Source organism: Pinus tabuliformis, chromosome 2_1, assembly GCF_031772625.1.
Source record: "Pinus tabuliformis cultivar Carrire ecotype Pingquan chromosome 2_1, CPIR1, whole genome shotgun sequence".
Lineage (NCBI taxonomy): Eukaryota > Viridiplantae > Streptophyta > Pinopsida > Pinales > Pinaceae > Pinus > Pinus tabuliformis.
This window is the reverse complement of record NC_142299.1, coordinates 292,791,852-292,816,358: the sequence shown is the minus strand read 5'-3', so window position 1 is coordinate 292,816,358 and position 24,507 is coordinate 292,791,852. Positions and strand designations below refer to the sequence as shown.

The following is a 24,507-nucleotide window of genomic DNA, read 5'->3' as shown; positions in this document are numbered from 1 at the left end:
ATATATATATATATATATATATGCGCGCGCTCGGGATTATCTCGAGGGAATAATTTAGAGGAGATCCATTTCTCCATAGTTTCAAAGTGAATATCTTTTATTAGTGTTATTTAATTTTCATCCTTTCAATGTATTACTAAAATAGGCAATCACTAAAGGTAATAACAAATCTTGACAAATTTGCAATATTTAGTCACGCTCTCTGCCACCAATTCATTTTGTAAAGAACATCAGCCTCTTTCTCATCATTAAATCCAACTTATTTCAAATTTGAGCATCAACCATTTATTCATCATTCAATACGTGTTTAAATATTTCTGTTTTGCTATGATGTGACTTGGTTGGAAAAAATGAAAAATCATCATCACTACGTTTTGCTTCGATTCTTGCATAAAAGTAACAGATGATCTCCCTGCGGCAATTATGTTCAGAATTATAACGATGTATCAAAATGCCCCGTGCCAATAGTAATAGCTGGAGCAACAGACGAAACGCGACAACATCAGCGATGCTCGGACGAGCTTTGAATTAATGTAACATGACTTTAATTATTTGCAAATCAGACTGATTCGGGAAGTCAACTAAGCTGGTTAGACATCTTAATAAATTTGGCGTTGTAGCATGTTTCCGTTATTACAAAACTAATTCAAATTATCACATTCTTAGTTATAGGCAATTTTTATTTCCAACTCTATAGCATTATAAATGCGTGTTGACAAGCGAGGGAAATAGTGCTCACCCTCTTTCTCCACAGCATGTGAACAAATGGATGGAGCGTGGAGAGAAATCAACTAAGCTGGTTAGACATCTTAATAAATTTGGCGTTGTAGCATGTTTCCGTTATTACAAAACTAATTCAAATTATCACATTCTTAGTTATAGGGGATTCCTATTTCCAACCCCATAGCATTATAAATGCGTGTTGACAAGCTAGGGAAATAGCGCTCGCCCTCTCTCTCCACAACACGTGAACAAATGGATGGAGCGTGGAGAGAGAGGGCGAGCGCTATTTCCTAGTGCTCACCCTTTCTCTCCACAGCACGTGAACAAATGGATGGAGGGTGGAGAAAGAGGGCGAGCGCTATTTCCCTCACTTGTTAGCCGCATTTATAATGCTATAGGGTTGAAAATAGCATTCGACTTAGTTATATAGCCAGCATATATAATTATGGATTATTATTTTATTTGATATTGGTCATCACACATGGGTTGCATGCGAATGTTGTAACCTAATGTATTTCTCTATCAAGAAATAAATGCATTATCAAATCTTATTTGATGTCACATTCAATATGGATTATATGTAAAGTATAAGCATATATTTAAATTTCTTATTCAGGATGCAATTTTTTTGGGTTGTTTTTAGTATCTGTTTCTCTTAATTTTATATCTTAGCTTTGAGGTAGTTTTTTTTTTTTTAAATCTTATTTTACAAAAACAATTTACTGGTAAAGAAAGGCATAGTCATCTAACGAGACAGAGGAGTTGTCTAGAAAGTTATAGAAATTCTGGTCATATTTAGAGAAAATTCGGCAAGGATTTTTCCGGTCATATTTAGAGAAAATCTCGCAAGGATTTTTGTAAATCCAAGTTACAATTGTTCAACTTCAAAATTTTAAGTGTCTTGGACATTTTTGATGGTGCTGAATCCATTTCCATCATCAAAAACACAATTCAAACACTACCTCTACAATTTTTTTTTTTTTTAAATTTGCCCAAGTTCCAACAACGATTAGCCTCGTTACATGACTCTGTAAAGAAATTATAATCTGAGTTATTTTTAGTAATTTTCTTTCTTAATTTTATACTAATTTTATGGCCTAGTTTTCGGATAGTGTTTTTTTTAAATCTTATTTTACAAAAAAATCTATAGAGAAAGAAATAATAATATGAAGGGCATAGAAGTGATATTTAATTTTATTTTTGGAAAATTTATATATTATGTATTAATTTTAATTTAGACATATTTTTTATAATATGATTGCAATAAACTTAATTCTTTAAGATTTAATACGAACGTTATAGGTGAGCTTGTTTACTATTGATAAGTCCGTGTGATTATTTTTTAGAACTCTATCCTCCATATAAATATATGAATATTGATTATCTTTTGAAACTCTTTCTTTCGTATAAATATATAAATAGTATAATATCAAATCGTATGTAATGAAACATTTAAGTAAGATACGTTATAAGTTATTGCAATAAGTTTTTAATTTATATAATACAATATCAAGTTGTATGTAATGAAACATTCAAGTAAGATACACTATAAGTTATTGCACTAAGTTTTTATTTAACTTGGATAGTGATTATTCTTTAAAATTTTAAAGAAATTATAAATTATATTTATTATTTCGTATATATAAAATTCTTGTGAACCTAATCTAATTGAGAAATTATAACTACTTAAAGCTATTCCATATCACATATATTTAAGTTAGTTTTAACATGTTACTTCAAAAGCGAAGTTTCTCTTTACATTTATATTAAAAATCTTTCTAAAATGAAAATAGTAACGGCATAGTCATTTTTAGACTATTTTTACTCTACGTGTAAGGTTAATTTTTTTTTCTAAATATTTTTGTTATTCTTTTAAGTTGAACATAAGTAATAAGTAAAAGGTTAATGGCTCAATATCTAAAGACATCTGGCAAAAGTGAAAGCATGCCCCTTATAGAGCACTAGTAAGTTATTACAAGTGTCTTGAATAAGGATAATGAATCACGTTCATTAGTAATTAGCACCTAGATATAACTCTCCTCACTACTGATTTGATGACTAAATTATGATAAGTTTTCCACTTGTAATTAGAAAAATTACCATAGACACACATTATTATTATGTTATCACAGAACAAAAACAGAATTAGAGTCAAATTGGCCAAAGTCTCTATAACACATCCATATATATAACGAATATATAAAAAATAAAAATTAATAGTAAATAAAATCTTCAGAATTACAAACGTACGAGGAGTTCTTACCTTACGTTTTAATACTAACATTGTGGTTATCGTTTGTGGCTAGCATTAGACTGTCATACATTAAAAACCATAGCAAATTTTTGTTTCATATATTATCAACTATGAAGGGACATTCATTGATACATTTATATGCGCAAGTGAAAACTTAATTGCATCTGATGTTAACGTATTATGCTACGGTACTTTTGATTACAACTGAGATTCTTAAAAGTTTAAGGCTTGCAATTTGTTGGTGCCTTACTTAGGACTTGGTTGTACTCGCCTAGGTGTAGTGCTATCACACACCACAGGGCCTACCCGTAGCGATTTCCTTGGGATTTGCTTTGTTCATCAATGATGTTGGTTTCTCGAGGATATCTTTCGGTCCTAAAGAGTTTTGAATTTTACTCCTTGGCGATTTTGCTCTTGTTCATTGTTGCGTTTCTCGACAATTTTGAAGGGCTTCAGCTCTGCTCTGCTCCGTTGTTTGGGACCTTGATTAGATGGTACCCTTTTCCTAGTGTGGTGACCATCTTTTTCTGTGGCTCTGTTGCTCAGCTCTTGGTATACTTCTGGATTTTGATGGACAATGCCCTCAGTGTTCAGGGGAGCTGGAGTTTGGCTTCGACAACAGGGTTTTTGGTGCTAAACTGATGGTAAATAATTCGTTTACCCTCTACTTGCTCTGTTATATTATTTGTGAATAATTTTCTAAGTCTTTAGCTTAAACCCTAAATTGATTTTTGATGTATCTTTGTACAAACCCCCCTTCAGGTGTTGCAACCGTCGAAGGATTATGGGGCCAAGTCTCCATTTCAGGGCTCGTTCTTTCGAGTGATGGATCCACCGAATACCGGGTATTTTAGTGTTTAAGTTATTACACATTTGGGGTTTTGGTTAAAAGACCGGCCTACCTTATGGTCTGTTCGAGTTTATGTTAGTTGTTGTACATTCTGGCTTTGGCTATGGGAAGTCGTCCACCAAGACAAAGGCTATGTTCTTAATTTAAAATGGCCCGGCCATTGCTTGTAATCTTGGTTCTATTTTTGTCATACTGTTTTAGTTATTGGGGTTTTAATTTTAAAGCATATACAGTATTTTCCACATTCTGTAGTTTTTATATAGAGTTTTTGTTGGTTATCAGTCCTCCGTCGCGACTCCTAGCTTGAGTCTTGGACAATTTGCATTAAAGATTAATAACAATTAATGTGGACTATTTATATCTTGTTATTTTAATCTTGTATTTAAAGGGTTTACCCTTACGCTTTTATTTAACATGTAGTAGTTGATAGCAATGGATATCTATTCGAGCTATGGTTCAGTGTACCTGGTTTATTCGGCTTGTTATTATTTCGCCTACAATATTTATGTTAGAAACCCTAATATTCCTCTGTGGGTATTCTGTCGGCATGAAACCTTCAGAGTACCAGACTGTATACATAATTACTGTTATTTATTTACTGCAAAATAGATATTTACAACAATATTCATTTTCGTTGTAAGCTGCATTTATTTTATTGTATTCCTACCTTACGAAAAAATAAACTAAATTATTATTTACTATTCTATATACTATAAAATAGTTGCACAAAATTTTTTACCTCTATCACAAACTCTACTCTAATCTAGTCACTATTAGAAATTAAACTAATTGACCCATATTCATTCCATTTCATAAAATAAAATACAATAATCTAAGCAAGCTGGAAAACTTTAAACACAGTTAACACTTATCTGAAGCTATGTTTTAAAATTGAATCCTCAACTTATCAGTCTTTAGTTGCTCCCTTTTAATCTACACTTAAACCTGCACTATATATACCTCCCTACCATGAGATCTACCATATCAGTAGAACTCTCTCAGTGCCATCCTTGATCTAGGGAAAAATTCTTTCTCTTTCAAAACTTAAGAGTTTATTCAAGCATCTAATCTTAACCAAACCTAGCTAGTACAACTTCTTGACTTCTCAGCATAGTTTCATTTCCTTCTTCTGATCTTTGATCCCCATCCTCTTGATCATCTTTCTTTTAAATACTTCCAAGATCTGGTTTTTCCTTTCTTGGAATATGTAACTGTTTCTTTTAATTAATTAATTAAAGAAACATTGTTTTCACTAATAACTACAAAAATACCTTCTCATAACTTTATTTCAAAATAGTTTATGTTTTCAAGAAAAATAATAGTTTGTTTAGTGCAGTAAAAAGAAATATTATTTACATTAATGGGGGATATTACATCTTCCCCCTTAAGATGGAACATTGTCCCAATGTTCTTTTCTTGCAAATAAACCTAGAAAGTTTTCTTTCATAAGTTTCTCATCTTTCCAGGTGGCCTCTTCCGGCCCATGGTGCTGCCATTGCACTTTAACCTTGGTGATAACTCATTTCCGTAGAGCTACTTCTCTCCGATCTAGTATAACTAGAGGTTCGACCAGGAACTCGCCTTCTGGTTCAACCTGAACAACACACAAAAAAGAATGTCAAGTCTAAATTAGTTTGCTTGATATATATTCCAAAGCAGAAACCATAACATAGTTACTGGATGTCTTACCACTTGATTACATGTTTAGCATCATAAACATATTTCTTAAGTAGAGAGACATGGAAGACATTGTGTACATGAATGTGACTGGATAAGGCGAGTTGATAAGCCACTGGTCCGATTTGAGCCAGGATTTGAAAGGGGCCACAAAATCAGGGTGCTAATTTAGCACATTCGACTTATTGTAAGGTACTCTTCTTGGCTTGAACTCAAATGTAGACATGGTCCCCTACTTGGAGTTCATGAAAGCTTCTCTTCTGATCAACAAAATGCTTTTGTCGGTCCCACGCAAATTTGAAATTGAATCTTACCTTTTTTTCCATTTGTTCCATCTCTTCCAACATGTCAGGTCCCCACAACAACTTATCTTTTGATCCACTACAACTCAGGGGTGTTCGACACTTGTGCCCATATAGTACCTCCAAGGGACTCATTCGCAAGGATGCATGGTACCCATTATTATAGGAAAACTCCACTAGGTGAAGATAATCTTCCCATTTGGTGGGTTACTGCATGGCATAAACATGCAATGTGTCTTTAATCACTTGATTCACTCATTCAGTTTGCCCATCCATTTGCAGATGATAAGCCATACTGAAGTGCAGTCGGGTTCCCATACCTTCAAAGAGGGCTTTCAAGAAGGCTGAAGTAAACTCTACATCTCGGTTGGAAATGATCATCTTGGGAGTCCCATGTAGTTTAAAAATGTGTTGCATAAAAATATTAGCAATTTGAACTACTCTATATGTTGATTGGATAGGTATAAAATGAGCTGATTTGCTTAGTTTTTCCACCACCACCATGATGGAGTCATTTTGTTTCTTTGACTTAGGCAATCTAGTGATGAAATAAATAGATATTGTTTCCCATTTCCATTCCGGAATGGGCATAGGGTGAAGTAACTCTACTGGGTGTTGGTGCTCAGCGTTCACTGGCTAGCACTCTAAGAATTTGGCTATATGTTTTGCCACATCCTTCTTCATGCTGGGCCAGAAGAATTCTCTCCACAAGGCAGAAATCATCTTTTGGTATCCGGGATGACCTGCATAGGGAATCTTGCAGTATTCATCCAAAATTAAAATTTTAATATGCTACTGGTTGGGCACATAAATTCTTTTTCTATAGAATAATAAATTTTCTGCATTAATTGCATAACCCAACTGTTGTTCATGGCTATTAAAAACTTTTGTTTGATGCCATAAGTGTCTATATATAGAATCCTACATGGATGATTCTTGAATCTGCCCAAAAAAAGTTGTTTGTGATTCACTAAAAGCATTATCATATAAACAACTTACGTTTCAACTTAAAGCATCTGCTACTCGATTTTCCTTCACTTTTATGTGTTTGATTTCAAAATCTAAGTCACTTCTAAGGAAGTCTGACCAATGATCTTGCCTCGCATTTAAAGTTGGCTGCTTGAAATAATTAATCAGACTATGGTGGTCAGTGATTAATAAAAATTTCTTACCTAAAAGATAATGGCACCACATTTTTAGGGCATGGATGACCACTGTCAATTCTAAATCATATGCTGAATATTGTTGTTCATATTCCTTAAGTTTTCTAGATTCATAAGCTACCACCTTGCCTTCTTGCATAAGTATGCCACCCACTCCCTGCTTACTAGCATCCGTACCAATCACATATTACTTGTTAGTATTAGCGATGCTGAGAATTAGTGTAGTGGCAAGCAAATGCTTGAGCTGATCAAAGCTTCTTTGATATTTAGGGCTCCACTTGAAAGTTCTCCCTTTCTTTTGTAAGGAGGTAATAGGATAGGCCACTCTCGAGAATCCTTCCACAAGCCTTTGGTAGTAACTAGCCAGGCCCATAAACGATCTTATATCAGCCACATCCTTTGGCACTAGCCACTCCATAATTGTTCTTATCTTTTCCGGATCAACCACAATTCCGTCCTTGGTGATGACGTGTCCAAAGTATTGGATCTGCTCCTTAAAGAAGTCACATTTATTGTACTTAGCATACAGTTGATTTTCTCTTAGGACCTACAGTACAATTCAAAGACGTCCCTTATGCTCGTCTACATTCTGAGAATAGATCAGAGTGTCATCGATGAAAATTAATACGAATTTGTCTAAGAACTGATGGAAAATTCTATTCATGAGACACATGAAGGTAGCTGGGGTGTTAGTTAACCCAAAAGGTAAAACCACAAACTCATAATGACCATAACGTGTCCTGAAAGAAGTTTTTGCAATATCCTCCTCCTTGATCCTGATCTGATGATACCCAGAACGAAGATCGATCTTTGAGAAGATGGTTGTGCCCTTCACTTGGTCAAAAATCTCATCTATATGAGGAAGGGGGTATTTTTTTTAACGGTCAGCTTGTTTAGCTGGCGGTAATCCATGCACATTCGCAGGGTTCCGTCTTTCTTTTTAACAAATAATACCGGAGCTCCCCAAGGAGACACACTAGGACGAATATATTTCTTATCAAGCAACTCCTGGAGTTGCATCTTTAATTCTATTAGTTTGGGGATACGCATTCGGTATGGTACCCAAGACACTGGGGTAGCTCCCGGAATCAGTTAAATAGTAAAATTTATGTCCCTTTTTGGGGGTAGGCCTGGTATTTCTTCGCGAAATATATCTAGATTTTTTTTTATTATAGGTATGTCTTCTAGTGATGCGGGTTTATCCTTAGATTCAACATACCCTACTTGTATAGCATATATTTGGCAACCTTTCCTGATGCATTTGGCTAGTTGGGAAGCTCTTATTGGCCTTATTTGTAGAGATTTCTGAACACCCAGAATTTCCTGTCTTTCACCCTTTTCATCTTCTAGCTAATAGCTTTTGTCTTACAATTTACCAAAGACCAGCGCTTTCCTAACCCATCCATAACTATAAAAATTTCACAAGACCCTAGGGGTAGAACATTTAAATCAACTATAATAGATTTACCATCTAATTTCAAGGGGCCATTATTTACCTTAGACAAAACTCTTCTTTTTTCTCCTATGGCTAGTTGTACCAACCACAGGTTTTTAAATTTAACTACTTGTAATCTACATCGTTCTACTATCTTGCCACTGACGTAACTTAGCGTAGCTCCAGGATCTGTTAAAATAGAGCAAGTATAGTAAAAAATAATACCTTCAAATTTAACCATAGTTGGTTGAAACTCCACATGATGATCTTCAAGAGCTGTGTTGATCTTAGGGATGCTTCTAGCCACTACTCCCACAGTGAGGCCTCTTGAATTTGTATAATTTGGTTTGCTCCCCTGCATTGAGGGCATTTTTAAATATAATGTGGGCCTCCACATCCCTAGCAATGTACAGGGGGTCTATTAACTATTTCTCCATTTTTGCCAGTTTGTTCATTGGTCCTAGTTTCTCCTGGTCCCTTAAATCTGGTCTTATTCATATTCCAATTACCTTGACCTTTAAATAATCCCTTGTTATTGTTGTTCTTATTTCCCTTATGGTTGGAAATGAATTTATTTCCCTTCTTGTCTCCCCACCTTTTGCTCATATCTCTTTTTGGTTTATTCTACTGATAACTGATTCATGCTTTTCGAATGACCTCGTCCATGGATTTTGGGTTGTCAAACTCCATTCATTCTTTCATAAATAACAGAAGACTACTGGAAAACCATTGTACTTTGGGGTTTTCTTCGCAAATATAAGGAACATATCTCAGCAATGAGGTGAATTTTGTTATAATTTCATCCATGGTCATTTGGCCCAAGCAGAGGTCATGGAACTCCTTAGATTTCTCATCATAAAATCTCTCGGTCAAATACTTTTCCTTAAATAATTTTTGGAATTTATCCGAGGTTATACTCTGTTCATTGACCCCATGACCTATTTTTACTTCTTTCCACCATAATGTAGCTTTCCCTTGAAGCTGGAAAATGGCTAGACGAGCCTTCAAATTGTAATCATATTCATACAATTGGAAATATTTATTCATATTAATTAACCTTGCTTCCACAACCTCTTCTTATTCCCCGTCAAAGAGAGGAGGCTTGATTTTTCAAAATTCTCCTTGGAATTCAATTTTCTGTTTCATCTTTGTCTTGTGATATGACACATTTCCTGATTCTTCCTCTTGGTTTTCTTCTCCTCTTTCTATTTCCATGTTTTCAGTTTGGAATTCCTATTCTGTGATTGTGTGATCATGCTCCGGACTAGGGGCTAGTGGACAGTCATTCTGTCTATTCTACAAGCTCTTTAAGATTTTCTCTTGTTCTTGTATGAGTCTTTCATTGTCTGCCTAGCGTCGGGCCATCTCACCTTTCAGTCCTTGGACAGTGGTTCAGAGGCCTATGTTGGGATTTTGTGTATCATCGCTCAACTACACCCAAACTTCCGGATTTCCTTCCTGAAATGTTGTTGGCCCTGTTCCCATTATGGAACCATGTGGTAAATTTTTGATTCGCCTCATATTGAACCTTGCTGCTTCCTACATGCACATTATCAAAAAATGTTATTTCTTACCTAGAGGTCTCAATTTTGGAAACCTGAGTCCGCTCTCATACCATACGTAACACATCCATATATATATCGAATATAAAAAAATAAAAAATTAGTAGTAAATAAAATCTTCGGAATTACCAACTTACCATGAGTTCTTACCTTATGTTTTAATAGTGACATTCTGGTTATGATTTGTGGCAAGTATTATACTGTCAGACATTAAAAACCATAGCAAATATTTATTTCATATATTATCAACTATGAAGAGACATCCATAGATACATTTATATCCGCAAGTGAAAACTTAATTGCATCTGGTGTCAACGTATTTTGCTACGGTACTTTTGATTACAACTAGGATTCTTAAAAGTTCAAGGCTTACCATCTGTTGGTGCCTTATTTAAGACATGAATGTACTGGCCTAGGTGTTGTGCTGTCACACACAACAAGACGTGCCTGCAGTGATTCCCTTGGGATTGGCTTTGTTCATCAACGGTGTTGGTTGCTTAGGGAGATCGTCTGGTACTTAATGGTTTTGACTTTTACTCCTTGGCAATTTTTCTCTGGTTCATTGTTGAATTTCTTGGCAATTATGAAGTGTTTCGGCTCTGCTCCACTCCGTTATTTGGAACCCTGATTAGATGGTATCCTTTGCCTGGTGGGGCGCCTGTCTATTTTCATGGCTTTGTTTCTCAACTCTTGGTATACTTCTGGATTTTGTTGGACAATGCCCTCAGTGTCCGGGAGTTTGGCTTCAACTACAGGGTTTCTTGTGCTAAACTCACAGTAAATAATTCGTTTACCCTCTACTTTCTCTGTTATATTATTTTTTAATAATTTTCTAAGTCTTTAGCTTAAACCCTAATTTGATTTTTGATATATCTTTGTACAAACCCCCCTTCAGATGTTGTAACCGTCGAATGATTATGGGGCCAAGTCTCCATTTCACGGCTCGTTTTTCGAGTGATGGATCCATAGAATACGAAGTATTTTAATATTTAAGTTATTACACATTTGGGGTTTTGGTTAAAAGGCCGGCCTTCCTTATGGTTCGTTCGAGTTTATGTTAGTTGTTGTACATTCTGGCTTTGGAAATGGGAAGCCATCCACCAAGACAAAGGTTGTGTTCTTAATTTAAAATGGCCCGGCCATTACTTTTAGTCCTGGTTCTATTTTTTTAATATTGTTTTAGTTATCATGGTTTTAATTTTAAAGCATATACAATATTTTCCGCATTCAGTAGTTTTTATATAAAGCTTGTGTTGGCTATCAGTCCTCTGTGGTGACTCCTAGCTTGAGTCTTGGCCAATTTCAGAACAATTATATATGTAATTTATTGTGTTAAGGGTTAATAACAATTGATGTGGGCTATTTTCTATCTTGTTGTTTTAATCTTGTATTTAAAGAGTTTAACCTTACTCTTTTATTTAGCATGTAGTAGTTGATAGAAATGTATATCTATAGCTCGGTGTACCTGAATTATTTGGCTTGTTATTATTTCACCTACAATATTCATGTTAGAAACCCCACTATTCCTCCTTGGGTATTCCATTCTCATGAAACCTTTAGAGTACCCAACTGTATACATAATCACTGTTATTTATTCATTGCAAAATAGATATTTAAAACAATAGTCATTTTTGTTGTAAGTTGCATACCTTCAGAGTACCCAACTGTATACATAATTACTTGTATACATAATTACTGTTATTTATTCATTGCAAAATAGATATTTAAAACAATAGTCATTTTTGCTGTTTTACTGTATTCTTAGCTTAGGGAGAAAGAAACTAAATTATTATCTCTTGTTCTGTACTTTAAAATAGCTACACAGAAATTATTGCCTCTATCACAAGCTCTACTCTAATCTAGTCACTATTAAAAATTAAACTTAGTGAACTATATTCATTCCATTTCATAAAATAAAATACAATAATCTAGGCAAGCTGGAAAACTTTAAACATGGTTAACACTTGAAGCTACATTTTAAAATCCAATCCTCAACTTATGAGTGTCTAGTTGCTCCCTTTTGGTCTACACTTAGACCTGCACTGTGTATACCTCCCTACCATGAAATCTACCATATAGTAGAACTCTCCCTATGCCATCCCTTATTGAGAGGAAAATTCTCTCTTTCAAAACTTAAGAGTGTATTTAGCTATCTGATCTTAACTAGACCACTGCCTCACTTCTCACCATAGTTTCATTTTCCTTCTATTTTGGATCCCCGTACTCTTGATCATCTGTGTTTTAAATACTCCCAAAATTTTGTTTTTCTTCTCTTGGAATATGTAACTATTTCTATTAACTAATTAATTAAAAACACATTCTTTTCATTAATAACAATAAAAATACCTTCTCATAACTTTATTTCAAAACAATTTATGTTTTCGAGAAAAATAATAGTTTGTTGGGTGCAATAAAAAGAAATATTATTTACATTAACGGGATCGTTTATTTACTCGGATCAAAATGACTAAGATAAAACAAAGAAAACGGAATTAGTGTCAAAGTGGCCAAAGTAGCCGAGAGTTTATTTATTCAGCTCAAAATGACGAATATACAACATCCACGGGTTCAATGACAGAACCGGGAAATAAACAATAATCCGTAAATGGCTCTCCATAATAGAAACAAAATTAACAGAACAAGGAATCGTATGTGATTATCTGCAATAAACGGTGAAACCAGATCAAGTCATCTATCCTGAATGCTTCTCTTCAAGTTCAGTACGTTCATCACAGTCCGCAGGGTAATGAAATCCCGGCCAACTGGCTGAATAATTTCCCTTGGTCTTCTCAGCATCGCCTTCTGCAAAACCAATAACTCTCACACGCTTCGCTCTAACATATCCCGATATCGCTGGAAGGAGTTTTGTTTCTGCAAAAGCATCTGGCTGCGAAACCTTTTAATGAAATCCTCCGCCAAAATGTCGATCTCGTCCTCGACCGAGCACGTAGACATTCGCGAGCTCTCAATAGCTGAAACATAATTTCTAGAGTTATCAGAGGGCCACTCTGAATCATGAATTGCGTGAAATAGATGCCCCAATTCCTGCTCGCAATGTTCAAGATCTTCACAAGGCATCTCATCGACGGGCGTCGAAGCATAATACATCGTCAATGACGTATTGTTGTCACTGGAATATTGCCCTTGGCTCTCCTCAAGTCCAAACAGAGAATTCATCTTGTGAGAAATTGCAGCGAATATCTTCTTGTTCTTGATGAGCCCGAGAACAACAATCTTGGTCTTCATTGCGTGGGCTGCTTTTCCCTTAACAGCATTTGATTTCGATTTGAGCACAGAGCTCAGGACCGACCACACTTGCCTCACCACCCATGGGGACCCTCCTATCTTCATATTTCCTGCTGAAATTTACAATTCAGCCGGCCAGTGGTGCGTACAGACCTTACTTTGTCCCAACAGGTAAGCCAGCTGATTTTCTTTCTTCTCTATATATGCCCTCCCCACATCTCTATATATAACAACAATTTGCGCAAGCAGTCGTCACCACCCTAAAAAGCACAACACACGCTGAAACGTGGTTTAGAAAAAAAATATAGAGAGAAGAGAGTAAAGTTGGTTAGTCTATTCTGAGTGCAGTTTGACAAAAACTGGACATTTCAGTACAGGCTGTTGAGTGCCAATAGAGAGATGTAGCAATGGAGGAGGCTGTTTCACAGCTTAAAAAAATATTTGTTCTCCTTTCCAACAAAAAAATATCTACCTTCTCCATAAACAAATTCGCACTATAAAAAGGTAGAAACGATGGAGGGTGGAGAGTGATTCTTGCCTTCTGCTTTTCTGTGCTTTCTGAAGCCATTTGTTGTTTTAAAAATCTCGCATAGCTTTAGCACTTTAGACAATTAATTTCAGTACTTTATTCAGTGCGGGCAGCTTCCGAGAAGCACTGATTGTGTGATACAGTTCAACTTTCAGAACTTACAGGTCATTCGTGTTTTACTGGACTGAAAGTCAAAAGTTGATATTCTTTCCAACACGTTGTTTTATTTTCGCTAATGGATCCATGAGTTGTAAGTTGTCAATGCTTTCAACCGAATTGGACAGATAGCCACCGAGTTTGAGTGCGCTTCCAATTTCGGCTGCTTCTGCTGGTCTAAAATTTGGGTAAAACCAAATTACGTAAGTTAATTGTATTTGCTCTATATATATAATATTTTATAAAATTATAAAATTATGTTAATGATAATAATGATGGTGGTTAATGTCCACTAACATCTAACATTGGTCTATTGCACCTAACGAATTATTTAGTTTGATTTAAGATTTTATTCCCATGCTCAAAAAGCTTGGAGAGAAGCCTCCTGAGCTTACTGTAATTTTGACAACGTAAAAGGCTGTCAATGTTGCAACAAAGATTTTGAAACTGAAATCTAATGTGGTTGTACGCAGGGCACTCTATGAGGAAGTGATTTTCATCCTCGATGTTTGTATTCTCACAAAGATGGCGGAACATTTCCATCCATGGTGTTTTAGGAATTGCCCAACCACCCGTTTCACTATGGAGCTCATCAGAGTTCATTTTAATCTTGGCTATATTAATTTTCTTCTTTGAGTTAATCTTCGCTATATTAATTTTCTTCTTTGAGTTCGTTAAAACAAAGAGATACTTTTGATCTTCTAGGATGTGGTTGATGACCTCCTTATAATATCTTAATTTTCTTTGAGGTGTTAAATCTTTCTCACATCACCTTTTTTCTTTTAAATTAGAAGTAACAATATTTTTAATATTATTAATGTTTTGCAATGCAACATTCTCATTGATCTTCCAATGGTTTAACCAGGCCCCTCGTGTCTTTATACCAACCTCCTTTGAGCCTTAGGTGGTTTTGGCTAGAATTTAAAGCTAGCTTAGGAAGTCTATGGTCTCCTATGTTAAAGAATAAAAAATAATATAATTGAAATATATAAATTTTTGTTTACACCAATTTATTTATAAAATTATTTAATAATATTTTTTTGAAATTTCAATAAATATAATATGAAAAACTATCTCATTCATAGTATTGTAAAAGGATTTTTTTATGGTTTTATTATACTATTTTATTAAACTATTTTAAAATAACAATACGTATATCTAGATGATAGATTTTTGTGATTCATACTGATTTTGATTAAATAAAATATTTTAAAATAATAATACATATATCTAGATTTTAGATTTTTGTGATTTATACTGATTTTGATAAACTCTTTCAGATTAATCACATGGGTCCACCTTTGGAAGCTTCTAATATCGTTCATCCTCTGCACAAAGGTGAAAAAATTAGACAATTAGAATGTTTAAATAGCAAACAGGCGTTTGGTTAGATTTAGCCATTAGGAAATAGCTATTAGGAATTAGCCGTTAAAAATTATATATATATATATATATATATATATATATATATATATATATATATATATAATCATGTTGTTATTTTTATTTTATTTTATTAATATTAGACTAATTTTTAAACCTTTGTTATGAGGAATGTTTAAATAGAAAATATGCATTTGGTTCGAGAGTTAGCCCTTAGGAAATAGCTGTTAGGAATTAGCAATCAATATATATATATATATATATATATATATATATATATATATAACATTAAAAGGTTTGAAAGGTGGACCAAAAACTTATGATGTGATTAATCGGAACCAAATGCATCTTCGCTATTTAAACATTTCATCGGAAATAGCTGTTAGGAATTAGCAATTTATATATATATATATATATATATATAACATTAGAAGGTTTGAAAGGTGGACCAACAACTTATGATGTGATTAATCCAAACCAAATGCATCTTCGCTATTTAAACATTTTGATTGCCCAATTTTTTCACCTTTGAACCACATTAGAAGGTTCAAAAGGTGGACCAACAACTTATGATGTGATTAATCCTAACCAAATGCATCTTTGCTATTCAAACATTTTGATTGCCCAATTTTTTCACCTTTGAACCACATTAGAAGGTTCAAAAGGTGGACCAACAACTTATGATGTCATTAATCCTAACCAAATGCATCTTCGCTATTTAAACATTTTTATTGCCCAATTTTTCTACCTTTGAAACACATTAGAAGGTTCGAAAGGTGGACCAAAAACTTGTGATAAATCCGAACCAAATGCATCTTAGTTATTTAAACATTTTGATTGCCCAATTTTTTCATCTTTGTCCCGATGATGAACCACATTAGATGTTTCAAAACTTCGATCAACAATTTATTATGCGATTAATGTGAAATAATTTATCAAAATACATATATAATTAATTGTGTTGATATACATGTCTATGTTAGAAAAGAGTTTATGTAATTTCAATTTAAATAGCCTAGATCCATCTTATCTATGGATCTCTCAAGCACCAAAAGAAATCAAATATTTTGCACCTAAAGACATTTGATCTTAGAATTGGTAGATCTAGAGTTAAGGTGGATGTAGGCTAGTTTAATTATTAGTTTTATTAAAGCTATTATGATATGTGTACATAAACTGTTCTCAGTTTAAATATGCTACATTATAGAAGAATACTATAGGAAAAACCATGGGTTGTCAAAACCTGGAGTCCAAAACCCTCTAATGTTTGAATGACATGAACTATTCCATATTGAATTAGATCTCAACAACAAAAAATGAGAAATTATTTCAAAAGAAAGATTATTATTTTTTTATAATATTTTTAATTAAAACTAATTATATATATTATTATTATTTTTATTTTAAAAAATTCCAAAATTTATATATTTCTTTCCTATTTAGTTTTGGAATGGATTTTTTTGAAGTAATCACTAAATTCATTTCAAAGATTTTATGTTTTGGATTTTAGAAAATTAGTGAAAATTTTTTATTTGACAAAATTATAATTTTTAATTATTTAAAATTCAATTTTAAAAATATAAATTATTTAAATTTTTTGAAACACTATCCCGCTTAAAATTACATTAAAAAAAAATCCCTCCAAAAGTGACCACAATCATTTACCACACTTGTCAGAGAACAATTAAACCCAGGTCCAATGTAAATCAACTTGCCACCATTTTGGGAGCAAAGTTGTGAGTTAAAGCACAATTTTACCATTTGCAAGTAATGTAATGGTTGGCTTTTAAGATTACGGAACAACGTGAACACTGTATTGAAACTTTTAGAACGAAATTTGGGCAAGGAACAAACTCTAATTTTGAATACAATTTTGAAATTTTTATTTTTTCAAAAAAAAAAGCCAAGAATTTTGTATTTTGAACGTTGAAAGATTTTTTTTCCATAAATAAATAAGAAAATATTATGAGTCTATCGGTTTCATTTTTCATAATAAGATGAAGAAGTGGATCATGATATTAGATTAAATAGATGAAGATAGATGTTCTCTAATCATTAAAAGATACCAACTAGTTTTAACTAAAAAATTATCATTAATTAATAAACAAATCTTTTAATTAAAATAAAGTAATAAATGGAAATTAGCTGTAAATAAAGGATTAAATTAATTATATTATTTTTATTACTATCATCAAAATGAAGGTTAGTTATAATAAGGTCAAAATCTCCCATAGTCGGTTTTCGGCTAATTAGCGGTCTGCCCTTCAGATATCGGCTTTCAATCTTTCTGGCTCGAATCCGACTGTATCTTTAAAGTTCGCTGAAGAGTCCTGCTCCCATGGCGTTCTCCATCCGATCCGCGACGTTTGAAGGTCTAGCCACCCTTCCAGTGGTCATGAATTTCCTTCAGCCAGTGGCCTTGTCCCTCAACCGCAGTCTAGCTCGACCTTGTTGTAGTCCTCTCTCCTCCTGTCAGATGGGCATTCTTTTATCGAGCCTGGTTATTCTCGCTTAGGAAATTTCATGATTTTTGTTCTGCTGAACTCTTCCTTGATTCTGTCGTCATCGCCTCATCGTGGACCCCTCCCTTCTAGTCCGCCTGTCCTCATCGTCGAGTCTAGAAACTAGGTCATATCCTCTGTCCTCATCGTCGAGTCCAGAAACTAGGTCATATCCTCCTCAGTTAATCTTCATGATAGGCCGCCCTCACCTAAACCAAGGTCCAACTGTCTACTACGTGGCTCTACTAATGGTATGTGTGGAGGTATGTCTAGCTCAATCGAATTCCTCAGCAAAGATGATGATGATGATGATGATGATGACGATGATGATAATTATTTGAAACATAGTAGTAATTATAAGAATAATAATAATGATAACAATAATGATTATATAATTAAATATGAATGTGATTCAACAAATAATAATAGTATTATTTATAAGAAATATAATAATAATATTAATAACAATAATCTCCCTCCCTCTCGTAATAATAAGGTTGTCAATCTTTCTAGTTTCTCTTTTCCCCCTTCCGTCTTTAATCTTCTGGGTAAAGGTTTAAATTTTTCCCTGGCCCCTAAGAAGATCCCGGTAGAAGACATTATTTGTGACATAGAGTTTGGGATTAGGGGCTTACCTGATAATATTAAGGACACTATAAGGCAATATTGCATTGTTGTCCTCAGGAAGGAAAAGCCCCCCAACAACAACATCAACAAGGATGAATTTGATGCCCTCAAATCCTTAAACTAGAATAAGGATATCGTGGTTCTAAAAGCTGACAAAGGAGGGGTTGTCATCATCCTTGATAAAGAGGATTATCACCAGAAGATGTTGGATCATCTTTGTAATAGTGGAAGCTATAAAAAGCTTTCCAAGAATCCCCTAAAAAAGATCTCAAAAACAATGGCTCTTGCTATCAAGTCCAGTAACTCTGTGGGTTTGTTTCTCCATAAACTCATTCAAGGTAGCCCAATTACTCCAAGGATATATGGGCTTCCAAAGATTCCTAAAGAGGGGGCTCCCCTTAGGCCCATTGTCAACAACATTGGTGGTCCTACTTACCTTCTTGCAAAATACCTTGCCTTGAAGCTTAGACCTTCACGGAGTCTTTCGTCAAAGACTCTGCGTCCTTAGTTCAAGAGCTTAAGGGCATGAAGCTTGACACTGGGGACATTCTTGTGAGTTTTGATGTGGTCTCCCTTTACACTTCCATTCCTAGAAAGAAGGCCATTGAGGTTATCAACCATCTCACGGACCCTGATACTGCTCGGTTAGTTGAGATATGTTTCATTTCCACTTTTTTCGGCTTCGAAGGTGAGTTCTATGAACAGACTTGTGGTGTTTCCATGGGCTCCCCCCTGTCCCCAATTGTTGCTAATCATTTTATGGAAGATTTTGAATCCAAGGCTTTGGCCTCGGCCCGTCACTTGCCCAAGCTTTGGAAGAGATTTGTGGATGACACGGGTGTCATTTAGTCTCATGGCCAAGAAGAGTTGGATCTTTTCTTCAAGCATATCAACAATCAATCCTTAGCCATTAAGTTCATTGTGGAACAAGAAGTCGATGGATGCCTTCCATTCCTCGATGTTCTCATTTCGAAGAATACTAAGGATTCTTTCTCCCACCAAGTGTTTAGGAAGAAAACACATATTGAGCAGTATCTTCATGTCAGCTCCCATCATTTCCCAGCTCAAAATTTGGGCATTCTCAACATGCTTGCTAATAGTGTGCTGAGAATATCTGATGAAAAGAGCCTTGATAAAGAGAAAGCCCATCTCTTTAATGTTTTTTTTTTAATAATGGTTATAGTAGGCACCTTGGTCAGAAAGCTTTCCTTAAAGCCAACAAGAATTCATTGGTCAAGAAAGACCCTAAAGATCAAGTCTCAGGGGTTCATCTCCCTTTCATACAAGGGACCACTGATAAGATTGCTAGGATTCTTAGGAAGCATAATGTTCCCTCTACATTTAGACCCCTTAACACCATCCATAGCTCCCTTCAATTGGTAAAGGACCCGGTTGACCCCAAGGACATGAAAGGTGTCTATGTTATTCCCTGTTCTTGTGGGACCCCCTATGTTGGTGACATTGGTCGTTCTATTAATCATAAGATTAATGAGCACTCAATTGACTTAAAACATGGGAGAACCCAGTCTTTTGCCCTAGCAAAACACGCTGAGAGGACTAAGCATCATGTATGTATTAAGGAGGCTCGTGTTATTGCCAAGGTTGTGTAGTTTCATCGCCGGAAATTTAGGGAAGCCATTGAGATTGAAAAAAGGTTGAGAAATCTCAATAGAGATGACGACTAGAAAATCAGCAATTTCTGGATCCCTACCCTCTCTTCCTAGTCATTTCCCTGCCCCGCCGCCCCCACTCCTCATGATTGTTCTTCTCTGTGGAGTCTTCTTTGTTTATTTTTTCCCCCTCGTCTTCTGGATCGTTGGTGTTTCCTTTTTTATCGTCTTTTTTTTTTTTTAAACAAATTGTTTGTACAATGAATAAAAATCCTTTAAGATGTGAACTCTTTTAATTAACTAACCAATTAAAAAACTATTTTCTTTCTCATTAGTCCCTCATTAGTTTTAGTTATTTTTAGGGAAATTTGCCACTTATTCTATTCCTTAAATTTATTAGAAGGTCCATTATTAAACTAACTTAATAAGTTATCCTTTTAATAAATATTATATATTATTAATGATTTAAATTTTATATAGTTTTAAGTTTATATTTAATTAGATAACCTAATGATTTAAGTTTATATTTAATTAAATAGTTTTATTAATGTTAAATAAGATCTATTAGTGGGTTATACAAACAATTACGTGTTATGGTATGGTAATAACTATAACAAAACTAACTGACAATTAATTAACTAGCTATTTAATTATATAACTTTTTTTTGGTAGGTAAGCACCCACGGGGGATTTGAACCAGTGACCTATTGCAAGAAGTGCCTTAACAGTGCACCCATTCATCATCAATCCAAAGTCCTGTGGGCTATTTAATTATATAACTTTAATATAAGCCCTAAGATAACTATTTGATTCATATTAATTAAATACATACATTACCTTATTTAAATATAATAATAGATATAAAAGTGACTTACAATTAATTAACTAATTATTTAATTATATATCTTTAATATAAGCCTTTCAATAACTAATTGATTCATATTATTTAAATATATAAATTACCTTTTTTAAATATGATAATGGATATAAAACGAACTAACTAACTAACTAACTAATTATATTTTTCTTGTCCCTTTCCCTTGGTCTGGTCCAGTTTGCTGTCTCCTAGTCAAATATAGTCGTTGATCTAGTCTAGTTGCCCAGTCCAATATAGCCATTTCCTAGTCAAATATAGCTATTGGATGATCTGTTCTATCTATTTAACATGCAGCCACGCTCTGATTCTTCAACTTGTCCTGACGGTGAACCATGCTCGTTGGTTCGAAACACATCGACAAATGTATCATAATATGATTTACACCGAAAATTCTTCTAAAAAAAGGTCAAACTTAATTATTCTAAACAATAACACTGAAAAATTGTAACAAGAAAATGGGACAAAATAAAAATAAAGTAAATAAATAAACAAAATAAAAATAATAAGGTCAAATTTAACTATTCCAAACCATAAAACTAAAAATAGTAATAAAAAAATAAGAAAATAAAATAAAAATAAAAATAATGAATTAACTCAATTTTATTATTTAGATCTAAAATGAATAACTAATAATAATATTAATATGGTAAAAAAAATAAATAGTAAATAAATAAAAAATAAAGGAATACTAGAAATTTTGATTAAAATCAATAAATAATTAAATATTATAAAAACTTAGGAATACAATGTAGGGATCCAACACTTGCTAAGATTCCAACCATAATCTCTATCCAGATTCATAGGAATGCCTTAAAGTAGATTTCTAAAACAGTGGCTCTAGCCATAAAATGTAGTAGCACTCTTAGCTCCCTTAGCCATAAGTTGATTGAGAGTAGCCCTCTCACTCCTAGGATTTATGGTCTTCCAAAGATCCATAAGCAAGGGGCTCCCATGCGTCCCATTTTCAACACCATTGGAGGGCCAACCTATCTTCTTGCTAAGTTTTTAGCCAATAAGCTAAAACCTCTTATTGACCACACTGAATCCCTTGTCACATATTCTTCTTCATTTTTCAATGAATTAAAGGGTATAAGGTTGGATCCTGGTGATAATTTGGTGAGTTTCAATGTGGTCTCCTTGTACAGTAATATCCCCATTAACGAGGTCATTGAAGTCATCAAGTGAATTACAGACCCAGATACAACTTATTTGGTTGAAATCTATCTTACTTATACTTTCTTCAATTTTGAAGGTGAATTTTATGAACAAACTTGTGGAGTTACCATGGGTTCCCCCCTTTCCCCAGTAGTGGCTAGTATTTTTGTGGAGGACATTGAATCTAATGCTTTATCCTCAGCTCTATTCCAGCCTAAGCTTTTGAAAAGGTTTGTGCATGACACTTCTGTCATTTGGTCTCATGATCAGGAAAAGTTGAGCTCTTTTTCCAACATCTAACAATTAATCTAGTTCCATAAAGTTTACCGTGGAATGTGAAATTGATGGAAACCTCCCTTTCCTCAACATTCATATTTCAAAGAGAGATGATGGTTCTTTCTCCCTCAACGTTTTTCAGAAGAAATCTAACACCGAACAATATTTTCATGCGAATTCGCATCATTTCGCCACTCAAAAGCTAGGTTTTCTCAACACCTTCACTACTAAGGCATTACAAGTTTATGATGAAAGCCAACTCAATGATGAAAAAACCCATGTCCTTATTGTTTTTAATAAGAATGGTTATAGTAAGTGCTAATGTATTAGAGCCTTCCTTAAGGCTGAAAAAACTCCTACGATTAAAAATGTTCTTAAAGATAGTTTTTTATGGGCGCATCTTCCATTTACCCAAGGAACCATAGACAAGATTACTAAGATACTGAAGAAGCATAAGGTTCCCTCAACATTTAGGCCCATAAAAACTATCTGAAACTCCCTAAGATCAATGAACGAACTCGCAAACCCTAAAGATGAGAAAGGTGTTTATGTCATCCCTTGCTCTTGTGGGACTTTGTACTTTGGTCAAAGTGGCTACTCAATTAATTAGTGGATTCTTGAGGACGCAACTGACATCAAACGTGGAAGGTCTATCTCCTTCGCTTTGGAAGAACATGCGGAAAAGAAAAAGCATCACATTTTCATTAAAGAGGCGACAGTCATTACAAGGATTGATCATTTTCATCACCATAAGTTTATGGAGGCCTTGGAAATTGAAAATAGGTCTATCAATATGAATAGAGACAATGGTTGAAATATCAGCAAGTATTGGATCCCTACATTGTATTTCTAAGTTTTTATAATATTTAATTATTTAATTATCTTATTTGTTTATTTTAATCAGAATTTTTGGTATTCTTTTATTTCTTATTTATTTACTATTCATATTTATTTACTTATTTTTCCATATTATTATTATTATTATTATTTTGGATTTAAATAATAAAATTGAGTTAATTCTTTATTTTTTTAATTTTTTTTTCCATTTTCCTATTACTATTTTTAGTTTTATTGTTTAGAATAGTTAAATTTGACCTTATTATTTTTATTTTGTTTATTTATTTATTTTATTTTTATTTTTTCCATTTTCTTATAATTATTTTTTCAGTTTCAATTTTTAGAATAATTAAGTTTGACCTTATTATTACTGACCTCAGTTTTGATTAAATAATAATAATAATAAAATTAATTTAATTCTTTATTTACAACTAATTTCCATCTATTACTTTATTTTAATTAAAAAAATTGTTTATTAATTAATGATAATTCTTTAGTCAAAACTAGTTGTTATATTCTAATAGCTAAAAAACTCTCTTCATCTATTTAATCTAATGCCATGATATGGTTCTCCATCTTGTCCTAACGATGAACCACACTACATGGTTCAAAACACGTCGACTTACAGTTTCTTTAGGTGATTTTTACCGAAACATCTCTCAACATTCATAATATGGATCACAGATGTCTGAATTCAGATAATTTTGTAATTTCTTAACACAGACTAGAACATTAATTGAAAACCTGTGGGTTGAAAACCATGTGAAATTGAGATGATCATTAATCCATTCGATTAAATATTGTTAAAAATCATTTGAGAGAATGGTTAAAATTTTATGGACACCATTTTCAAAAATGTTAAAGATTAGTGAGAAGAATTTTAGAGAAGAAAAACAAAAAAAAACCAATGGAAAATTATAAGTTCAACTAAAGGAAATCAAAGATTCCGCATAGACATTCATATTTTAATATAGAATTTTGAGAGACACATTATAGAGAGTATCAATACTATTCTAGTTCAAAGAAAACAACTTCAAAATTGTTTCACTTGAAATATGTACAAAGAAAAATAATTACTCAGTAATCTAGTGAAGTTAGGGAATGCAACGGAAAAAATTATCTGAATGGAGGGAGTGATTGACTGATATGTAGGTGGGACTATTACAAATCGATTCCAACACTACTACATAGAGGGGGGGTTTTAAGAAAATATTTAAGACAATTTTTGAGTAAATTGTCTTAAGTTGAGAATAAAAAAACTTGTAAATTGGCTTAAATATTGTCTTGAAGTTGGTGTCTCAAATTATTGTCTTAAAAAACCGTTTCTATAAAGAAAATATAGAA

At 33.6% G+C, this 24,507-nt stretch overlaps 1 protein-coding gene across 1 annotated transcript; it reads right to left on the bottom strand.

Annotated features, from left to right (window-relative positions):
- Positions 1-12,786: 12,786 nt before the first annotated feature.
- LOC149199940 (uncharacterized) lies at positions 12,787-13,317 on the bottom strand. Its single transcript, XM_089400774.1, has one exon. It carries the CDS (start codon positions 13,315-13,317, stop codon positions 12,787-12,789), a length of 531 nt encoding a protein of 176 aa, XP_089256900.1.
- Positions 13,318-24,507: the final 11,190 nt, after the last annotated feature.